Source organism: Abrus precatorius, unplaced genomic scaffold (assembly GCF_003935025.1).
Source record: "Abrus precatorius isolate BTA unplaced genomic scaffold, Abrus_2018 Scaffold6, whole genome shotgun sequence".
NCBI lineage: Eukaryota > Viridiplantae > Streptophyta > Magnoliopsida > Fabales > Fabaceae > Abrus > Abrus precatorius.
In genome coordinates, this window is record NW_020874406.1 from 10056644 (window position 1) to 10079343 (window position 22700).

The 22700-nt window shown below is 28.5% G+C and overlaps 2 protein-coding genes across 2 annotated transcripts; one reads left to right on the plus strand and one right to left on the minus strand.

Annotated features, from left to right (window-relative positions):
* The first annotated feature begins 7142 nt into the window (after window positions 1–7142).
* Window positions 7143–10206, plus strand: LOC113869869 (heat shock 70 kDa protein 8). Its single transcript, XM_027506371.1, has 2 exons — window positions 7143–7297; window positions 8352–10206. Exon 2 carries the CDS (start codon window positions 8353–8355, stop codon window positions 10066–10068), a length of 1716 nt encoding a protein of 571 aa, XP_027362172.1. The 5' UTR covers window positions 7143–7297; window position 8352; the 3' UTR covers window positions 10069–10206.
* Window positions 10207–10939: 733 nt separating this feature from the next.
* On the minus strand, window positions 10940–13619 carry LOC113870137 (phosphatidylinositol/phosphatidylcholine transfer protein SFH6-like). The gene is made up of 7 exons (XM_027506737.1): window positions 13500–13619; window positions 13164–13281; window positions 12850–12938; window positions 12714–12760; window positions 12507–12595; window positions 11714–11847; window positions 10940–11374 (listed from the first exon to the last, which is right to left on the minus strand). Exons 1-7 carry the CDS (start codon window positions 13584–13586, stop codon window positions 10940–10942), a joined length of 999 nt encoding a protein of 332 aa, XP_027362538.1. The 5' UTR covers window positions 13587–13619.
* Window positions 13620–22700: the final 9081 nt, after the last annotated feature.

Genomic DNA, 22700 nt, shown 5'->3' on the forward strand with positions numbered 1-22700 from the left:
TTTTGGTAGGAACGATAATGCAGTAAAAACTAAAGTCCTATTCTTAAAATATAAATTCATATGCTCAATAAACTCAGTCATAGTTGTATGGTTAGGAAATTTCCTGCCAATCATGGGATGAAGAATTTTAGCAGTTGCCACTACGAAGTTTGTGATAACTTTGAAACAATCAAATTTGTCAATCTTTTTTGGTGGTATCTGACTCAGACCCCGATTTGATATTTTCGTTTCTGGTCACCAAGGGCATGCGAAGCATTTAATGTACACATATTTTACAGATTATTAGCTTGTCTATAATTATGAACTGCTGTTATTTGACTTGACATATTTCCGGCTTTTCTTTTATTAGATGCCATAACTCCCCTTTCCCTTATCTTGCTGGTAACGAGAATTGTCCTGACAACAAAGTGTGTGTATATATATAATGACAGCATACAATTTTATTAAATTTTTATGATTTTAATACGTATTATTTGTAGTTATAAAGTTAAGTTAAAATATTTTTATTATATATAAATAATTATCTATAAAATATAAAATTTTATTCTTTAATTATTAAATTATATGTATATTTATTTTTAAATAAAATACAAGTGTGTTGTACAATAAATTAAACTAATACACTACTAAAAGAAGGAACTTTATTTTTGTATATTTTTATAAAAACTGTATCAATTCATTTTGGACGAAAAAATTAAAAAATTTACTAGTTAGTTTTGAAAATTAAATTTAAAAATATTTTAAATTGAAAGTTCTATCAGGACAATATCAAAAGCAACTACCTTAAACGAAAACCCAATGGTTCCGTTAAACAGATGGAAAGTTTGCTTTTTTGCACCAAAAAAAAATATCTTTTTCATCTTATTAGTTTTTTTGTAACTTTTTTAAAATAAATTTAATAATTATTTAATTTTAATTTTTTATTTTAAAGTAGTCTTTCTTTTCTTTGAAATTTCACTCTTCGTCTCTAATAACATTTACTGTTTTTCCTTGTTCTAAGCTTCACTATTCTCTTATCATTATATTTCTCGAAAATATTTCAAATATAATTACTTTCTAAATATATCTATTATTTTGATTGTATAATATATATATATATATATATATATATATATATAAACTTATAATAAAATATGACATCTTTATCGGCCTTCATTAATTTGTCAGCACTAACATTTTTTTAAAATAAATTTTCAAAATTAAAATTCTAAATTTTTATAAATACATTTTAAAATTTAAAATTTACATTATTTAAAAATTATTTTTTAAATTATTAATCCATAGACAAGTTGTCAGAAGTAGACTTCTATACTACCAAAATAAATTTTTAAAATTAAGCAGTTTCAAAATTAATTTTGAACATTAAATTTTTACACTTTTATTTTTAAAACTATAACAAGAATGCAATTTTTTTAATAAGGCTGTGAAAAGAAAGTGAAAAAGTAAAATTTCTCTTAAACAGGATTATTGGAATTGAAATTTTCCACTTTCAAAAATTAATTTATGAAATTACTAATAATTTTTAAAAAAATTCTGAAAATAGAATTTCACACTTTTAAAAATTAATTTCTGAAAGTGTAAATTTTTTATCTTAAATTTTTTTTAAAATATAGAATTTAATTTTAAAATTTTATTTAAAAATAAATAATAAATTTAAATTTTGAAGCTTATTTGAAAAAAATTAAGTTTATAATCATAATTTTTGAAATTTTATTTAATAAGAATGCAATTTTTTTTAATAAGGATGTGAACAGGAAAAAAAAACGAAAAAGTAAACCAAAATGGACCATGACGTGTTTCTAGGATCCGTTTAAAGTTATTTGAATAGGTTATCCAAATTGGATAAAAAATAAAAATAGAACTTTACACTTTTGAAAATTAATTATTAAAATTACTGATACTTTTATAAATAAGTTTTTAAGCATAGAATTTTATATTTTCAAAATTTAATTTTCAAAGTAAAAATTTTAATGTTAAAAAATTATTTTTAAAAGTGTAGAATTCTAATTTTTAAATTTATTTAAAAAAATAATTAATTCATTTAAAAAATAATTGTTGGAAGTATAAAAATTTAATAATAAAAACTTATTTTAAAAAGTTTAAGTTTAGAATCTTAATTTTTGAAAATTTATTTAATAAGAACGCAAAAATTTTTAACAAGGATGTTAAAAAAAGGCAAAATAGTAACCTAAAATGGATCATGAAAGTATAAAATCTTAATTCTAAAAATTTATTTTTAAAAGTGTAAAATTCTAATTTTAAAAATTTATTGTAACAAATTTAATAAATTTAAAAATTTATTTTTAAAATATAAAATATTAATTATAAAAACTTGTTTAAAAAAATAATTTTAAAATCTTAATTTTTGAAATTTCTTTAATAAGAATGCAAAATTTGTTAATGAAATGTGAACAGAAAAGGAAAAAAAAAAAAAAGCGTCGATGCCGCCCCGGCAAAAATTGCATCATGACGTGTTGATACTTTATAGGGTGCATTTTAAGTGATTTGAACAGGTTACCCATATTGACAAAAAAAATTAATTTTAAAAATAAAATTTGTACATTTTCAAAAATTAATTTATGAAATTATTGATACTTTTAAAAATAAGTTTTCAAAAATTAAATTTACACTTAAAAACTAGGATAAATGATCTTTTAATACAATACCTTATTTTATACTATATTTTTATAAATAAAAAAATTATATATCAATTTTTATATGAAATAGAAAAATGACTATATATCTTGACAATTTTAAATTATCTTTTAATTTTTATTCTTAAAATATTTTTTATAATTTAATCTTTATAAATAAAAAAAATTGTATATCAGTTTTTGTAAAAAAAATTATTTTCAAATTCATCCTACTAATATGGCAACATTTTTATGTGTCAAATAATATTTTCTTATTATCTTCATAAGAATATTTTAAATTTTTTAAATAAGTCTCATATTTCATCTCCATTATCATAATTTTTCTACTCTATGGTATCTTACTATAATTCTCATCCTTCTCCAATCATCTTTATTTTAATATCTCAAATATTAGTCATGTTTTTAAGGAGTTTTTTCTATATTTTTAGTATATTTGTAAAAAAATTAAAATAACTCTTTAAATTATCGCTATCATCATTATTTTATTTTATTTTATTTGTAATTACAAATTAACTATTTTAAAAAAAAATAACATTCAAATAAAGATCATAAAAGAATATATGAGAATTATTATAAACATGTGATAAAACAAACAAATAATGATATTTAAGATTAAAATAATATTCATATAAAAACAAATCAAAATATGATTTTTCATATTAGTTTCTACATTAATTTAAAGTAAAAAATATCAGTTTGTAAAATAAAACTTGACATTATTAATTAAAAATGTATAAAGTAAAATATAAAGTTTCTTTAAAAAATTCAAAATACTCTTTGAAAATGATGGAAAAATATCATTTGATACTAATATGAAAATATCAAGGTAGGACAAATTTAAAAACAATTTTTTGCATATGATATGATATACAATTATTTTTATTTATAAAGATTAAATTACAAAAAATGATTTTATATAAAGACTTAAAGAATATTTAAATATGCTATGTTAGATAATTGTTTGTCATATAAAAAATTTATTTATTCTTAAAAATTAATTTTTTGAAAGTATAAAATCTTAATTTTAAAAAATTATTTTTAAAATTGAAAATTCTAATTTTAAAATATATTTTAAAATTAATTAATAAGTTTAAAATATATATTTTTGAAACTTATTTGATAAAAAAATATTAAGTTTAGAATCTTAAGGTTTGAAATTTTATTTAATAAAAATGCAAATTTTTTTAATAAGGATGTGAACAAAAGAAAAAAGAAAAAGTAACCCATAATGGACCTACCGTGAATAGATTATGCAATTTGACAAAAAAAAAATTTGAAAATAGAATTTTACATTTCAAAAATTAATTAATAAAATTACTGATACTCTGCAAATAGTTTTCCAAAATTAAATTTTTATAATTTTAAAAATTGATTTCTAAAAGTATCTTAATGTTAATTTTTGAGTGTAAAATTATAATTTTAAGATTTTATTTTAAAAAATAATTAATTAAATTAAAAATTAAATTTTGAAAGTATAAAAAATTTATTATAAAATATTATTTAAAATATTTTAAATTTTAAATCTTAATTTTTCAAAATTTATTTAATAAGAATGCAAAACTTTTTTAATAACGATGTGAAATAAAAGAGTGACCCAAAATGGATCATGACATGTTTCTAGGGTTCATTTTAAGTGATTTGAACAGGTTATCCAAATTGACCAAAAAAGGTAATTTTTGAAAATAAAATTTTAAGTTTTAAAAATTAATTTATGAAATTAGTTATATTTCTAAAAATAAGTTTTCAAAAATTAAATTTTACACTTTCAAAAATTAATTTCTAAAAGTGTAAAATCTTAATTTAAATTTTTTAAGGGTAAAATCATAATTTTAAAAATATTAGATATATTTTAAAAGTAATTTTGAAAGTATAAAAACTTATTTAAAAAAATTAAGTCGAGAATCTTAATATTTGTAAATTTAAAATAAGAATGCAATCTTTTTAAAAAAATGTTAACAGGAAAAAAAAAAGTAACGCAAAATTGGATCGTGACGTGTTTCTAGGGTGCATTTTAAGTTATTTGAACAAGTTATCCAAATTGACCAAAAGAATTAATTTCTGAAAATAAAATTTTACATTTTTAAAAATTGATTTATGAAATTAATGATACTTTTAAAAATAATTTTCCAAAAATAAAAAATTTACAATTTTAAAAATTAATTTCTAAAAATATAAAATTTTAATTTTCAAGACTTATTTTAAAAGTGTAAAATTCTAATTTTAAAATAATTAATAAATTTAATATTTAACTTTTGAAAGTACAAAAACTTAATTATAGCAACTTATTTGAGAAAAAAGGTTTAAGTTTAGAATCTTAATTTTTGAAAATTTATCTAATAAGAATGCACGTTTTTTTTAATAAGGATGTGAACAGAAAAAGATATAAATGGGCTAAAAAGCATTCGAAAATGGATAATAACGTTTTTCAAGGGTCCATTTTAAGTGATTTGAACAGGTTATCCATATTGAAAAAGGAAAAAAAAAAAACAAGTTATCCAAATTGAAATCGAAGATTTTGAAAAAAAAAAAAAAAAAGGAGTGAACCGCGACGAAAAAATCATTCGAAGACCAGCTAACTAATAACCGCTTTTATTTTTATATTTACTCGAATATATCAAATTTTATTTTTAATTAGTTTTTTAGTTTATTTTGAATTCATTTTAATATTTTTTATATTATTTAATTATTTATTACACATTGTTAAGTTAAGTTAATTTTTTAAAATACTAATTATTGAAAATTAATATTTTTACTAATATAATTAATAAATACTCAATCAGGGACATACCAAATTTTTATGTTAAGATTGAATCAAACAAAATCTTATATACAACGTTAATATTGAATATCATAAAATTAATCTACTTTATATATCAAATTAAAGTTCAGTTTTTTAGAATAGTTAAAATTTTAACTTAGCCCTATCTCAAAGAACGACACGTATTATTCTTGACTTGTTTTTAAATTTTAAATTTGAATTCATTTAAATTAACAACGTTTTTAAACGTTTTACATTTTTCAAATTTTAATCTAGAATTTTGTAATTTAACTTAAATGAATCATAAACATTTTCTATATTTTAAAATATTTTATACTGTAATAGCAAAAAATAAATATTTTATACTGTAATTTATACTTTACATTTTATTTGATTTTAATAATATTTCTATATTGCATGAGATAGATACTCGTTAATAATTGTAAATTAATGGTAAAAATATATTTAACAGGGATTATTATTTTCAAATAATATCTAAATTAGTAAGTATTTTAAATATAAGTATTGAACTAAACTGATTCAAGCAGCTCCAAGAAAATAAAATTTATTTAATATTTGGATTTTGATAAAGTAAAGGTATTATAAGAATTTAATATATATATTTATTAGAATTGCATAAAAATTACACTAGGAGTGTGTTTATAACAAATTTTTATAATTTATTTAAAATTGTTAACTGATGTCTATTGTCATTCTATTTAAACAAAATAACACTCATCCTGTCTTAAGTTTAAAATTTTTTACTTGGTATTTTTCTTTTTCTTAATTTTACACAAATTTCCCTTAATTTGTATAATAATATAATACTAAATACATTTTTCTAATTCATAATTTGTCAAATACGAATTAAGAAAGAAAAAAGTAAAATATTAAATAAAATTTTGTTAAACCGTAAACGGTATAAATGTAATTATTCCTTTTTTATAAAGATCATTCTTACCATAATATTTAATAGTTACTTTTCTTTTCTTTTTTTTTTAATCATTGATATTTCATGCGAGTAAAGTTAAAAAGATTGTTATTTATTTTTATTATTTTTGAAAGCAAGGTGCATAGAAAAATAAATTTATTATGTAGTACAGTTCCAGGATCATGTATGCTCTAATATCTTGACAATGAACTATAGACAATTACACAATTAAATGCTAATGATTTTGTAAATAGTTAGTGTTTGGTGCTAAAGAAAAGGTTTTGGTTTACAATTTGAATTAAATGTTATGGTCATCATACATAGGTACATCATGGAATTCAGAAAAACAATAATCTAGAACAATCAGGGGACAAAGTTCTTGGACTTGCCACGTAATCAACTGGAGTCTGGAAAATTCTGGTATGTGGTAAATGATAAATATACAAATTAAAAAATTATAAATTATGTTTAATGTATTTTTTAAACCTATTATCAATTAAAATATATATGCATTTTTGGCTTTGGATAATACCATGATCTCCTTTTAAAGAAAATCTATCGATCCTAAAAACACAAGTAGTATTTGTTTATGTATATTTATTTTATTAATTTTTTTACTTGAAAAAGAGATAACTTTCATCAGAAATAATCTTATTTAAGTAAAATAAAATGACCACAAGAGTCGTGCAAATCGATACAAACAGTGGTAATATTTTATTAAATTAATATAATTATTTAATTGTTGAATAAAATTTAAATTAATTTAGTATAGATATGAAAAAAATGCACCGAAAGTGTTAAGTATTAGGTGGTTTCTGGGAGGGTCTAGAACAGGAGGAGCTCTGTATTAGTTAGCGTCTGTGTTGTGCATCGGTATCGCGTTTTGTGTTGCTCTATTCGCTTTGCTTCATTTCTATTCTTCTGCTCTCTTCTACATTGTGCTGCGCCTTTCAGGTTTGTCTTCTTTACTTTCATCTCTCTCCCTCTTGTATCATGTGAAGGTAATTACTGTTAATTGATACTCGAGGAATAGAATCGCCACCATGATGCATTCGTACTCACATTCACACTACACGCACAGTTTCACTTTAACGTGTACTTCGTCGTAATTGAGGAATGTATTTAATGAAAATCTGTTCCCTTGATGCTACTTAAGCCCGCTGCAAGACCTATCAATTAGTCGATTTAGGATGGAAAAAATGCAATTGTAGAAATATATTGTTGGTCAGTTCATGTATTAATGGGATTAATCTGCAGCATTGAAATATATGTGTAACAGTGTGATTATTAGTAACTTAGTTTGTCTGATTTGTTGGATGATACTTACGAAGGATAATGCATGGTTAGTTCTGTGATGAGTTTTGCTGCAGTTTGATTTTACTTTAGTGAAGTTATCTTGTAGTGTAGGTGTTTGTAAGAAGACTTGCGTGGAATGTGTTTTTGTGCTTTTTCACACCTGGATTTTGGGTCTATAATTGATGCCAAATATGGTGACTTATTGCTGTGAGATATCCATTGCTCTCTTGAAGGGATTGGAATGCTATCTTTATTTGTTGTCAAACGACATCAGAATGTTTCAAATTCAATTCTATTTTGCGCTGTTGTTTGGGAAGATTGGGAAGATTATGTATATGTATGATTTGTGGTCTGATAGTTACATTTACACTTGCGATGAAAATTTACTATTACCAATGTTATCTACCGGGTTCTAGAGAATAGTTAAGTTTAACAACTGCAGAATGGATGAGAGTCGTGAATGATCAATCATCATTTGATGAAATGATGCTGCTAACAGTATGCCTTTGTGCTTTTTCTTCACTTCTGCAATGATCATGTGGTTTTTGGACTGAAGAGTACTTAACGTTAGCCAAAATGACAATTTAAAACTAAGTGACGATAACTGAACACGCTGTTACTTATCGGAGTTGTGAGTTCAGAGTGTTCTTTTGGACATGTTATAATGTTTTGATGAAAACTCTCTTAACTTTCCTCTGTCTGTTAAACGCAGGATGGTGGAACCTGCATATACTGTGGCATCTGACAGTGAAACCTCTGGAGAAGAAAAGTCATCTACTTTTCCTGAAATAGCGATTGGAATTGACATTGGTACATCACAGTGTAGTGTTGCTCTATGGAATGGTTCCCAAGTGGAGCTTTTGAGGAACACAAGGAATCAAAAGATTATGAAGTCATATGTAACCTTCAAAGACACCATCCCTTCTTGTGGAGTTAGTAGTCAACTCTCCCATGATCAGGAGATGCTGTCTGGAGCCACAGTTTTCAACATGAAACGCTTGATTGGCAGAGTTGATACTGACCCGGTTGTCCATGCAAGTAAAAACCTCCCATTTCTTGTACAGACCTTGGACATTGGCGTTCGCCCATTTGTTGCTGCATTAGTGAACAATATGTGGAGATCTACGACTCCAGAAGAAGTCCTGGCAATATTTCTGGTGGAATTAAGAGCAATGGTCGAAACTCAGTTGAAACGACCAATAAGAAATGTAGTTCTTACAGTTCCAGTTGCATTCAGTCGATTTCAGCTAACCCGGATAGAGCGTGCTTGTGCCATGGCTGGCCTTCATGTTCTCAGATTAATGCCTGAACCAACAGCTGTGGCTTTGTTATATGGACAGCAACAACAGCAGGCTTCTCAAGAAAATTTGGGCAGCGGAAGTGAGAAAATTGGTCTCATTTTCAATATGGGTGCTGGTTATTGCGATGTTGCTGTCACTGCTACTGCTGGAGGAGTATCGCAGATAAAAGCCTTGGCAGGAAGTACCATTGGTGGTGAAGACTTGCTTCAGAATATGATGCTTCATCTGTATCCAGATTCTCAAGATCTGTTTAAGAACCGTGGGGTCAAAGAAATTAAATGGATGGGCCTGCTTCGAGTTGCAACCCAGGATGCCGTTCACCGGCTTTCCTCTCAGACCAGTGTTCAGGTTGATGTGGACTTGGGAGATGGTTTGAAGATAAGCAAGGTTGTTGACCGGGAGGAGTTTGAGGAGGTAAACAGAACGGTGTTTGAGAAATGTGAAAGCCTTATCATCCAGTGTTTGCAAGATGCCAAGGTAGAAGCTGAGGACGTAAATGATGTAATAATTGTAGGTGGATGCTCTTATATCCCAAGGGTGAAGAATCTTGTTACTAACATATGTAAAGGAAAGGAACTTTACAAAGGCATGAATCCTTTGGAAGCTGCTGTTTGCGGTGCAGCAGTGGAAGGAGCTGTTGCTTCTGGCATCAATGATCCCTTTGGGAACTTGGACTTGTTAACTATCCAAGCCACACCTCTTGCCGTTGGGATTCGAGCTGATGGGAACAACTTTGTCCCTGTAATTCCGAGGAATACCACAATGCCAGCGCGGAAGGAGCTAGTTTTCACAACTGTTCATGATAATCAAAACGAGGCATTGATCCTTGTCTATGAAGGTGAGGGTAAAAAGGCAGAAGAAAACCACTTGTTGGGATATTCCAAGATAGTGGGAATACCTGAGGCGCCTAAAGGAGTCCCAGAAATCAACGTGTGCATGGACATAGACGCTGCGAACGTGCTAAGAGTTTTAATTGGTGTCGTGATGCCTGGTTCTCGCCAACCTGCAATTCCTGTTATGGAAGTAAGGATGCCAACGGTAGATGATGGGCATGGTTGGTGCGCTGAGGCGCTAAATAGAACCTATGGTGCTAACCTAGATTTGGTTACCCTCCACAACAAAGCATAAAGTGATACACAACATCTTTGTACTTTTTTTTTTTTTCTAGTGTTGTTTTCTTGTGGTTGTTTCCGCAATACAAGTTGATGTACATGACATGTCAGATGTTTGTAATGTTTATCTCAAATAATGAAAATAGTATATGCCTAAAGACTATAGTTCAAAATGCTGATTTCAATGGAATTTTTAATCCACGGCGGTGAGGATCAACCAGTTGAGAAAACCTTCATTATAAGTTGAGAATTTGATTTTAAAACTGAAGTCATGCAGCAATTACAAACCGTAATCTGGAAATGCTCTGTACGAGTGAAAAACAATTAGTTTAATAAATTAAAATTTGAAAAATTATTAAAAATATTATAAACACATGTTATTATAAATATTTATTAACATTTTGAATTATTACTCTTTAAATATCCTTACAAGAGTCAAATTTATAACAAACACTTGAATTACTGAGTTTTGCCACTGTAAGAGTTCCGTTTCGAACATGCTCCATTCTTCCCATGCAGCAGACATTACAAAACTGTACAGAAATAAAAACAAAAACCATCGCCTGCCGTGGCTGCTAAATACGTCAAGTCGTTTAATTTGGTTCTCTTTCATGATGTGACAAGCGACATCGAGCTCATGGGGACACACTTGAAATTGAGGGAGAACAATGAGTGAATCATCGGCCCATAAGTTAATCCATTCTGTTTCAAAGCCCATTAAAAACATGTAAACGCAAATTTAATACAGAAATTATTACTAGCTTCGAAACACACTCAATTGAAATACACCACACACCACTGCTAGGAGTACTCTATGTACTTTGATCTCATGGGGAAGGAAAAAAGATAGAAAAGAAAAGAAAAGAAAAAGGGGTGTGTTGTGAGATTCAGAAACGTTGAGAAAGTGAAAGGTGGTGTCGTCTAACTGTAACGTGAGATGATACGAGTCCACCCAGTGGGGGCCGCATCTTTGACCTATAGAGCGTTTCATCGTACGGTCTTCTGTAAAACTTGAAAAACGGAATCAACGATTCCCGAGAGGTCTCTCTCTCTGCTCTGCCTCTCCGCAACCACGGCGATTGCAGGAAGGAAGGGCGCGGTGTCCGTTGTGTGGGACCCACCAGGGATGCTGACGTGTCTGAGAGGCTGAGATACCAAGGCTTGAATGAGTGAACGTGGTGGGAGACTGTGAAGGCAAAGCGGGAAGAGGAGCATGACCCAATCTTCGCCTTCTCCTTCGCTTTCATTTCCTCTGATTCCTCCAAATCCACCGATGACACCACTGTCGTCACTCCTGATAGCTCCACCACTGCGCCCACACCCTGCACCCTCAACACACACAATCATCTCCTTTTCATCTTTTTAGTTACTAACATTTTTCTTCTATCAAAGCTATGCAAACCTCTGACTGTTCCAAGAACATGCATGCACAAACACGTTATTGAACCTAACCAAACTTTTCATAATGTCAAAATATTATTGAAAAACATGTGGTACACACCCACATGCATGATGTGATATCAAACAGAAAATAATGTTAAAAAAATTAATATTATATAAATAAAAAGTGGAATGATATAGGAGTTTAACTGGCACTGGTTAAGACTAGATTGCCAAAATTGAGCATTATGAATTTTGATTTTCTCCTCTTTTGTTTTTACCTTCCATAAGTAAACGAACAGCGAGGGAGGGTCTATGATAAACGCTTTATGAAGGCGGCCCGGGTAGTACTCCCCCGTTATTTTCAGTGCTGCCAGCAGTAAGTTCATAAGAGCAGATGCAGACCTGTAAAAGCCTGCAAACAAACACGACCCTCCTAAATCAATTCTCCCAATTATGTAATTTTTATTTATTTATTTAACCTTTGTATAATACATAGCAAGGTCAATTTGTTAGATCACGGTAATTTTAGTGTAAAGAGGGTGATCAAGATTTATAGAATTTTTGGTTCAGTTTAACAAAGCAAAGAGCAGAAAATAATCAGCGGTCTCACAATTTTTTTTTTCTATACTTACTTTTCTTTTTATTTTTTTATCACATCATCTATTTTATTTTTCTTTAGCCTAATTCAATTAATCTCTTTTAAACATTCATTTCTCCATGCAAGTGTTTGAAGGTCTAAGAATAGAATCTTATTAAATTAATAAATATTTTTTATTATTCAACATTAGGTTAACACTTTCCATAAGAATATCATTCATCGAAAATCATTGGTTAATGGCAAAAGGTAAAGGGTAGTATGATAGGTATTTCTGTGCCACTAATTGGAGTGTAGACCGTGACACTTGCTGTGCAGTCTCAGACAATTTCTGAGAGTGCCTCAGATCTGTGGTTGGGATCCGGAACAATGATTCAGTTTACATGGCTTTTTACGCTTTTTATTTTATTTATTTTAATGAGGGTAGTGTTGTTTTGTGAAACGGCATGACGGGAATTGTGGGTGGAAGTACTTACTTGCATCGAAAAGCATGACAAATTGTTGTACGTTCTTTGGCATGGTCGAAACAGCCACCTCCATTGTGAACGCCAACAGACGAGTAAGCCTTTGGAATAAAACAAGAGAAAAACCAACCACACTTTAGCTCTATCTGCACAAATGAAAATTAACAACACAAGGGTGATAATGTTAGGTTTCTAATTCTCTTATGTTTGGGAACTTACTTTTTCTGGGAGTGAAGCTTCTGGTAGTCTTGCTTCATCCGGAAAATCTGTTATGGCGTTACCCCAATTCAGGTCATTAACATAAATATAAAGCTAGTGTTCACACACCCAAATGAAGAACCAACAATAAAATTACCATCACAGGTCTGGATTCATCGTCATGGCCAGCCACATAAGCCAACCCATCAGCCAGTTCAGCTGAGAATTCATCTGCCACCAAATGCTCTGTGTAACAAAATAATAGACAAATTAAAACTAGTAATAATCATATTGAAGAAGATAACAAAAAAGTAAACACTTTCTTGTTTGAGGCTTTAATCATTGGTAAGGAGGCTTTAAGGCTTCATATCAAATAAAGGGAAAAGCAAGACCCTTTGCCTATAGGTTGCACTTTTCACGATATATAATTGTGATAATATAATATATATATATATATATATAGTTATTTACCAGTGCCTATACTCTCTCTCCAAGAAAGGCAGGCCCTGAGTTGCTTCGCAGCTCTTTTTACATTATCCCCTTTCGCTTTCAGAAATCGTTCCACACAAGCGTAGTTGCAAAACTTCTCCTACACAAAAACGTATTATGAACAGAACCACACAAAGCATATATAGGGAGAGCTATGATGTACTTTTTAATTCTAAACAGTGAAGCAGAAGAAGAAGGAACAGAAGAAACAGAAGAAACAAAGTTGAGACTATTTACTCAGCATATTTTTGTTCATATATGTATAATTGCATGATCAAGGAAGAGAATGTGATGTGAAGCAAAGATAATTAATAGAACCTGTTTAACAGTGAGCGGGGTTTGTTTCCTGATGAGCGCAAGAACAGCTTCAACTCTTGCCGTATCTCTCTGCTCCTTCTTAGCCATTTCGAGAAACACGAACTTCAAAAAGCGATGCGAATGATCAAAATCCCCAACAACAAGAGAACACAAAAACAGCTAAGAGATTGCTGAAAAGGATAGAGGGACTTGGTGGCCGTTTATATAGCGAAACGACGGCTCATAACGCCGTTACACAGGAAGCACGCTTGCGCATGCAAAATCAGTAATATGAGAGAAAAAAACGGCAAAAAGTCTTTGAAAACGCAAGGGTGCAGTGTTTTTTTCGTCAATGCCATGAGATGGGTCACCACAGCAATGATGTGTCCGACACTCATTCATAACAGAAAACGACTGCTTAATAAAAGAAACCTTAAAATTTATTAAGAATTATAAAAAATATAAGAAAAAATAATAATATTTATAATTTTCAATAAAAATGTTATTAGAAATTTTTTTACCACAAGCTGTATTGATTTGTTTTATATTCTTGTCTATGTGAAAAGATGCGGATTTAGTATTCATATAATATAAATATAGAATGGTGCGAGAAAAATATTGTTTATGGAAAAGTTTTTTAAAATTTCTATTAATTCTAATAGAGTTATATATAAATCAAATTCTACGTTATGTTGTTAGACATTGTTGAGAGACTAGATTTACAGAACACTACAAAATAAACACAGTGAAATGTGATATCTAACACAATGATAAGTAAGAACTTTGGTTTAATGAAATTTTTAATTAAATAATAATTATTTTTTATGTCAAAATTTGATGTTTTCTAATTCTTTGATTTGGTGTCTTGAAAACTATAATCACTTTTTATTTTAGACTTATTATTATTTTCTAATGGATCTAAACTCATTTTTCACTTATTAAATCTATATTACTTTATATCAGTCGTTTAAAATTTACTTAAATTAAATTGTTTATATTAAATTCATATAAATAAAAGTAACTTATATAAATATAAATAATATGTATCTCATATTATAAATATAACATTTTCAACAAAAGGTGGAACATATATTCCTCACTACTAGCATTGAGTTTTCATGGTGACAGAACAGTTCCATTGTTTGATGTATGAATAAGGAGAATTTGTGCAGATGCAAAAGGTACATGTGACTTGGGTAAAGATTTGCGACGGTAACTAGTCATTACAGGAACAAGTAAAGGGTATTCTGGAAATGAAAGAATGGTGAGTGAGTAATCAAAAGCCAAAACCAAGCCTCGACCATATGAACGGATATGGCGGGATGAGTCGTCCACGTGTTTGTTTATGTCACGAGATCCTTTCACAGTAATATTTTTAATAATAAGAAGAAATTTTTATACATTAATATAACTTTAAAAAATTTTATATTTAATCTAATCTTTTTATTTAATTTATATTTAACAATAAATAAAATAATAAGTTATAATTTAATAAATATAAATTAAATAAAAATTCATCTCAAATATAAAAGGTTTTAAACTTACACTGAAGTAAAGTAAAAAGATTTTATTTTTTTTAATAATGTTATAACTTTTTTAATTTAATTTGCTCAATAATTTTTATTTTCTTCCACGAATAAACGTACATTCAAATTGTTTAAAAAATTACTCAGTTTCATTTTTAATTATATTAAAAATATAAATATTTTTTAATTTTAAAGAGATTAAAAATATTATAACCTACAATATAAAAAAATATAAAGTATCCTTTTAAATTTAGAAATACGATAACAAACACTAAAAAATATTAGTGAGTTTAATATTTAAAAATTTTTGAAAAAAAAGTATAGTTCTAGGTATGTTTTTACTCAAATATGATTAATTTCTGTGGAAGATATATATAGTTTAGAAAAAAAAATAGTTAATATTTATAATTTAAAAAAATAAAATACAATTTTTTAGATAAAAATGTTAAATTTTTTTCATAAATTAATTTAAATGTTTACTTTTAGTTTATATTAAAATAATATAATATTCTTAAAATAGTTAAGAATATAGAGTCTGTTAAAGGACAGATAATGACACGTCATATTTGAATGGAGTGATGGCTTCTAAAAGGAGAGGGTTTTGTTTGTAACATTTGTGTGGAAACTGGTTGGGAGTGGGAAGAACATGCAGCGTGTTTCCCTATCTATTTATTTATCTCACAATCTACGTGCCACTGTCGCTGATGAATTGTGATCTTTGCGTCTGAAAGAACCGAAAATAGTGTTTTTGGGTTAGAAATGGAAAACTGCGAAATCCACTTTTTGGTTTCATATTGTTCTTCTTGCTTAAAATGTTTGAGGGAATGTTCTTTATCATGTTCAGTCCATTTCAAAGGAGATTCTGCGACCCTTTTCTGGAAGCACCTTAAGAATTCTTCATTTTTACCCCATTTTTCTGCATTTTACTCTAATAAATACTTGGGTGAAAACTGATAATTAATTAATACCCAAGTTATTGTTTAATGAATCTAAATTTTTGTTTTCTTCTTATTTGTAATTAATACCCAAGTTATTGTTAGATTTCTTTTTATATTACGTCTGATGCAAACAACAGCAGTCAAAAAGAAAAATATACAAGTGAGGTTAGATTTATATTTAGCTAGATTCTTTCAATTCGTCTACTCTTAAACTACTATGTACATTTGAAACGTGTGTTTGTTTAGATCAATTTACTTTTAATTTAGTATTTTGAGGATTTTTTTTTTTTGGATTTATTAATATTAACCCCCTCCCTCTCATTAAATTACATAAAATTTTGTTATATAAACCTTTATTTACATAACCTAAGAGAAATAATGTTAGATTCGAATGATAGATATTCCATAGCTTAATTATAAGGCAAATTTAGATAAACATGTAGGTAAATATGTGTTTGGAACCTAATAGAATATTAGGAATAAAATTGGAAATGGAAATGAATTAATTGAAGAGCAAGGAAGTGAGCCGAGAACAAAAAACTATGAATATAAAAAGAGAAAATGACTAAAAATAAGAAGCTTCTTTTCTCTCAAGTTTAAGGAACCTCTTCTTTTTTCTCTTACATTTTTGTTACTTCAAAGTAGTAAAAGTAAGGAAGAAAAACAAAGAAACTTCATAGAATACTTACTTTAAAGAGGTCTTTTAACAAGTGTGCTTTCTAACAGAACTTACAAAGACGAGTATTTAGACGAAGTGAACATTTCTTAATATGCTTGAGTAAATGAATAATGTTTAAGAACATTCTGGCAAACAAAAACTTATAAATGATATTTAAAGTGTAGAATTTTCAATCATAATTTTATTCTAGTAAGGGTATTTTTCACCTCGAAAAAGATAGATAGCAATTGTCCTTAAGCATAGCCTACATCTTGAGACATTAAACAACTTCTCACAAAAATGAAACATGTTAAGAGATAGAGTTAAATTCATTTTCTCATAAAAGCATTTGTTTGATTCACTCCTTACAAGTTAAGAATTTATAAACTCATTTATTTTTGTGTACTTCATAGATTTATAAACTTATTCTTGTAACATTTTTGGTCTTATGCAAAAGAAAAAATAAAATAAAAATAAATAATTTTTTATAAATGTAAAATAATTTATCTTTTCAAATTATATAAAAAATAAATAAGAACAAGTTCTAAAAAAAAGTATAAATTTGATTTTAATTTATAAGAATAGTTTGATTGATATTACAACTTAATTTTTTTTTTCTTTTATAAATATTTATTAAAAAGTTTATTTAAACTGAATTTTTGTATTTTTTTTATAAGTTCAAAATAGTTTAGAGATTACGAGATATTTCATTTCTTTCCATTTTTTTTTTCATTTCATGTATTATAACTTATAGCCAAGAATCTGTCATGTTGCATTAGTTTAAGAAAATGAAAACATGTTAAAACATCTATTTATAATGGATAAAAACAAATCCAACTTCAATTTGCTTATAATATTTAAAAAGCTTTTAATTAATATAACATGTAGCATATATAAACTAGAAGAAAGAAACATCATACATCATTTTCTTGATTTCTGATTTTTTAAATGACAAATCAATGCATAAAAGCATCAATAAATTAAAATTAAGATTTAAGATATATATATATATATATATTGACTCATTCACGATATAGGGAAATTTTATGCTATTAATTAACAAGTCAAGACCATATTAATAACAAAAAGTGCTGATCGACGGATTAGTGGCAGTGGCTTATAAGCGTACAGAAGAATAATGATGGGGCAGTGAAAATGGATCTTGGCAGCAGAGTATCAATGGGAAATATATAATTTTGCAGATTCAATTCATCACAATTTTTGGACTTAACTATTTGACCCATATGCTGAATTCTGATCCTTCTTGGCCCATCCATTGATGGGCTTTCAGCCCAATCCATACTCCCTGACACAGTCTCCACAGACACCATTTTGAGTAAATATATATCCACCACATTGAATTTAAACAAAATAATAAAAATAATAATTATATGTCTTTATATTTATCCCAAAGCACATTCGCAAAATCCCTTCTTTTTAATATCAATTATAAGTTAAAACTCATCTTTCATCTTCCGGTCAAGTCGTTATTGAGGACTTCACAATGTGTTTAATTACAACTTTTACTTGTTTAACTTATTTTAATTATAGATTATTCGGTTATAAATTCGGATCTAATTTATTATACAAAAAAAAATTATTGAATAGAAGACTTGATATTAATAGAATGATTTTTAATACTTTCAAACTGAATAAATATATAATTTCATCCCAAAAATCTAGCTTAGTCCATTTAATTCGTCAACATCATGATAAATCTGTCCTTTATTTATCAACTTAGTCATTCAATTTCATAATATTTTAGTCCTTTCATGACAAATATATACCCAAATTTAGTCAACTTCATGTTAGATGAACTGGTTTGTCACGAAATTATCTAATTTAGGGACTACATTATATAAATAGAAACTTTTTGTACTGGGAAAGGAATCAACTCGGTTCCACCATCAGCAAAAAGAAACCGAATACCTACTCGGCATACTAGGCCGGTACCCCTAGTCAGGATTAAAAGATAAATAATCCAAATTAAAGATAATCAAAAATACTATGGGCCTCAAATATAAAAATTGACTCAGGCCCATTAGCCCAAAAGAATGTCTATAAAAAGAAGATAAGAAATACAGGTTAGTGGTTGACTTCAGATCATTAAATAACATTTATTACTCAGAACCGAATCCTGACTTTATCATCGGAGTACCTTTTGCAGGTATTCTCCTTATCATCAAATCAGCAGCAGGACGCCTGATCGGAGATTAGAAGACAGCTAAGGGAGGAACACTTTCAAAGACCAAATCAACACATGTTGTCATTTTTTGGAATGAAATTGTATATTTACTTCTTTCTAAAGTGAAAATAAATTGTTTTAAGATAACTTTGAATTGGCTTTTATAAAAGCTTCGTTTAATAATTCATTAAAAAAAAGGATAAACAGTTAAAAACAAAAGCTATGGATATTTTTAAAAAAATAGAAAAGGGAATGTTAAGGTAAAAAAGGTAGATAATAATATTTAATTTGAAAGATATACAACTCTTAAGCAGAAAAATGTAAAATAGATTAATCTACTCTCAAGCATAAAAATGTTGTAAAAAATTGAACCTTGAAATGTAGAAACAAGTGGCATGATAATCAATAATCCTGAGTTCGTATCATCATTTTAAAAATAAGATTAAACATTTAAACCGATCAGTTTGCATATTGGTTGGACGGTGAATTGACCCATTGGTTCCTCTTAAAAAATTGAGTTGGGATAAAACTGCTGTGTATATTAAGCAAACTATTTTTGAAAAGGAAAGAAAGAGTTGAACAGGATTAACATGGGAAAATATATTAGCTTTTCTATTATTTTACCTTGTTTCAATATATAATATAATATAATATAAAAAATTGCCCTTTTTTATTTTTCTACTGTTCTAGCAGTTCAACTGTGAATTGGTAGGCTTTTAATATATTTTCTCCCAAATTTTTGAACTTTTTTCAATACTAAGATGTTGGGTAATTTGGGAAGTTTGGTACCTACCAACCATTTATCATTCATTCATGTTTGGGTTCAAGACCAAAAGTCTGATGCAAAATAAAAAAAGAAAGAGGGGAGGAAAATAAAGCAACTCTAATGGAATCTGAGGTAAAGTCAAATCATCCATGGGAGTGACGTGTTGAAGCTGAGTCAGCAAGGCAATGGCATTCATCAGTAATATTGTGTTGGGTCTTAACTCTTGTAAGGCACCCTAGTGGTACAGGTGGATTAACATGAAACAAAGGCTTGTTGGAGACTCATAAAAAGGAAGATTGTACTTGCTTGAAATGCAAGAGGAGGGCCTATGTGTCAAAATAGGAAACCTTCCCAATGTGTGCCTTTTAACACCAATAATAATGATGGTGAAAATAAGCAAGTGTATCTTCATGCATAAGCCACGCACTCTTTAGGGAAAGCGAAAATGGATACTCAGAGGCTTCTTTTTTTTCTTTTTTTGGTGGTGGAAGTGTGAGATGCAAAGTTGATTGGTTGAGTGTTTTCTTTTTCTTCTGTAAGGGATAAGAGGCTTGAAAGGGACAATGTACCAACAACAAATGTGAATTTCATGATTGGCCTGTAAGGGAATGTAAAAATGTCCCAAAAACATGAAAAGCGACCGAGCAAAATCTTCACCCTTGTTTAAGCAAACCTTATAGAGGTTGTTTCCTCTTTATGTCTCTTACCCTCTTCTTATTATTTCCCTTCAGTTTGCATGAGCCACACCCACTTCACCAAATGGGGTGGCTGCAATCCCTCTTCTCTCCTCTCAAGAAGATTTGGTTCCGGTTGCATTCTACTCAAAAGAAGAGTACGTTCGGTTCCATCACACTTTCCATAGCTGCATTATCAATGTTTTCTCTTATTCATGCTAGCTAGTTGTCACACAAATGCTTGTGTCCTTTCCTCTTCTTCACACTGTTTTTACTACAAAGTCTAATACAAAGCTTCTTCTATTCTTCGAACACTCTCAACTTCTCCCTCTCTTGCTAGGTGTGGGCATCTTTTATTATCTTCTTTCTTCACACTCATATAAATGTTTTTCACAATTTTGCCTAAACATTTCAGGAAGAGGGATATACATTCTGTATGAAGATGTCAAATCTTGCCCCTATGAAGACGTGCACGTCCTGTGGTCAATACTAGTGGAATCACATTCACCTTCTTTGCCATCCAAAAGATGAGGGTTATGCACAAAACAGAATCCATAAGAGGCCCGTAATGTACATAAAATATTTATGATGTTCATACACAGGGTGGTTTTTTTTTTTTTCTTTTTAATTTTCCTTTTATTTTTTCCTTTAAACTTTTGTAGCATCGACACATAGAATGATTCTCATCCTTTGATTTTTTGGTGTCTTATAAAACATCCATTAAGAGCTTCTTATTAAATATCCATCGTTTATTTTGGTCCTTAAATGCTTTTAATATGTACATGCTTTCAAAACCAGTAGGGGGAAGGAACCAGCGTAGTATAAGAGTAATTATCCTTAAAAAGCAAATTAAAGAAGTCCTCAATAAGGGTTTTAATCGGTAAGGTGTCTATTTTGAGCAGTTGAGATGGTAGTTTGTTCCCTTATCTTCCTTATTGATGTTGACGCGTGAAAGCTATTTGGAATGGATAGCACAACTTACATATCATGTATAATGCAAGAGAATCGAGTTCGAGTGTGTGATACGCTTGCACAACTACTGTTTTGTCAATACACTCTCATTTGTCTTTTTCTTTTAGAAAAAGTATATAAACATAAATTTTAAATTTGTTGAAATACATGTATAGCTTGTTAAAATACACTTAAAAATCAAGTGAGAATATATTATTAGCATTTGTGGATAATAATATACTCTCATATTTTAAATACATGTAAGGAGTAATGGAGTACATTATTATATATATTAGAATTAGAATGTGACAAAGTTAGTTTCTTTAAAAACTTGTTTACTAAATTAGTGTTCCAATATCAAAATCATTATATTAATCCTTGCAAGATTTTTGTTCACTACATTAGCCTTTCATGCATATGAAATCACCTCTAAATCTGTCCTTTTGTATCATCGTCCCAGTCTTTCTAAATGGTAATAATATCATATCCGTCAACATTGATTTGGTGAAAAATCTCTTAAATAAAAATAACGTTATGATATTTTAATTTTTGTTCTGATGAGAACTTATTTTCTGTACAAGGAGACCTACAATGATAGGACCAAACTCCCCTAGTAGATTGCCATGATGTATGAACAAAAGCAGCAGCCAATTTAATTCACAATGTAGTCAAATTTCATTTCATTTTTAAAATTTGTTTAAAAATTAGCCTATTGGGAAACTGATATACTTGATACACCTATGAGGCTGAAACTCGTTTAACATTCTAAGCAAGAATACTTTCTAATGTTTGGATTTCCGAAGCCAGTGCAGAAGAATGTAAGGTTATCAGCGAAGCTAATCTTCAGGTAAACAATTTTTTTTTTTAAAAATTCTTATAATTGTTACAGGATTTGCAAATTTAGTTCCCCAAATACTATATCAGGCTTAGGGGCAATAAGTACAACGTATTCAAACCCTTTCCCGATGCTTTACCCCTGGATTCTCTCCTCGTTGCAAAGTGCAGCGGGGAGAGAATTCGCATCCCATGCTTCACGGATTTCAAACATGTAGATATTAGAAAACTGTGAATAGTTCAGCCATGAAAGGCCGTCATCTAAAATTTCAAGTACAAAATAGAATTTGCCACTACTTTTCATCCAACTTTATGATAACTACAAGTGGTCCTTATCAGCGATGTCTTTTAAATTAAGCTACAAGAAAATATTGGAAAAAAGAGGCACCTTTTAAAACCAGTGACAAGGATCCATGGGAAACACATTAGGGTAGTAAATTTCATTGAAGAAATATTCATCATGAGTTAAATCTACAGCGATCATAGGCAACAAATAAAATTATCTTCATTGGTCAGGGTGCTTAGCAACTCCATGTCGTCGGAAAACATGAACAATACATCTATGTAAATAAAAAAGGCAATATGAATTTCATCAGATTGATATAGAGTAATTTTTTATTTAGTCAAGCAATAACTTGAGCAGCTCGTGTGGATGAAAATGAAAAGAGAAGAATCGATACCATATCAATC

Bases quoted from the DNA above. Each gene is read 5' to 3' on its own strand.
- LOC113869869 (XM_027506371.1), top strand. From the start codon at position 8,353: ATGGTGGAACCTGCATATACTGTGGCATCTGACAGTGAAACCTCTGGA.
- LOC113870137 (XM_027506737.1), bottom strand. From the start codon at position 13,586: ATGGCTAAGAAGGAGCAGAGAGATACGGCAAGAGTTGAAGCTGTTCTT. The intron at 12,939-13,163 runs GTAAATAACTAT...TTTGTTACACAG, and splicing joins GAGAGAGAGTATAGGCACTG to AGCATTTGGTGGCAGATGAA. The intron at 11,375-11,713 runs GTAAAAACAAAA...TTGAGGGTGCAG, and splicing joins TGTTCGTTTACTTATGGAAG to GGTGTGGGCGCAGTGGTGGA.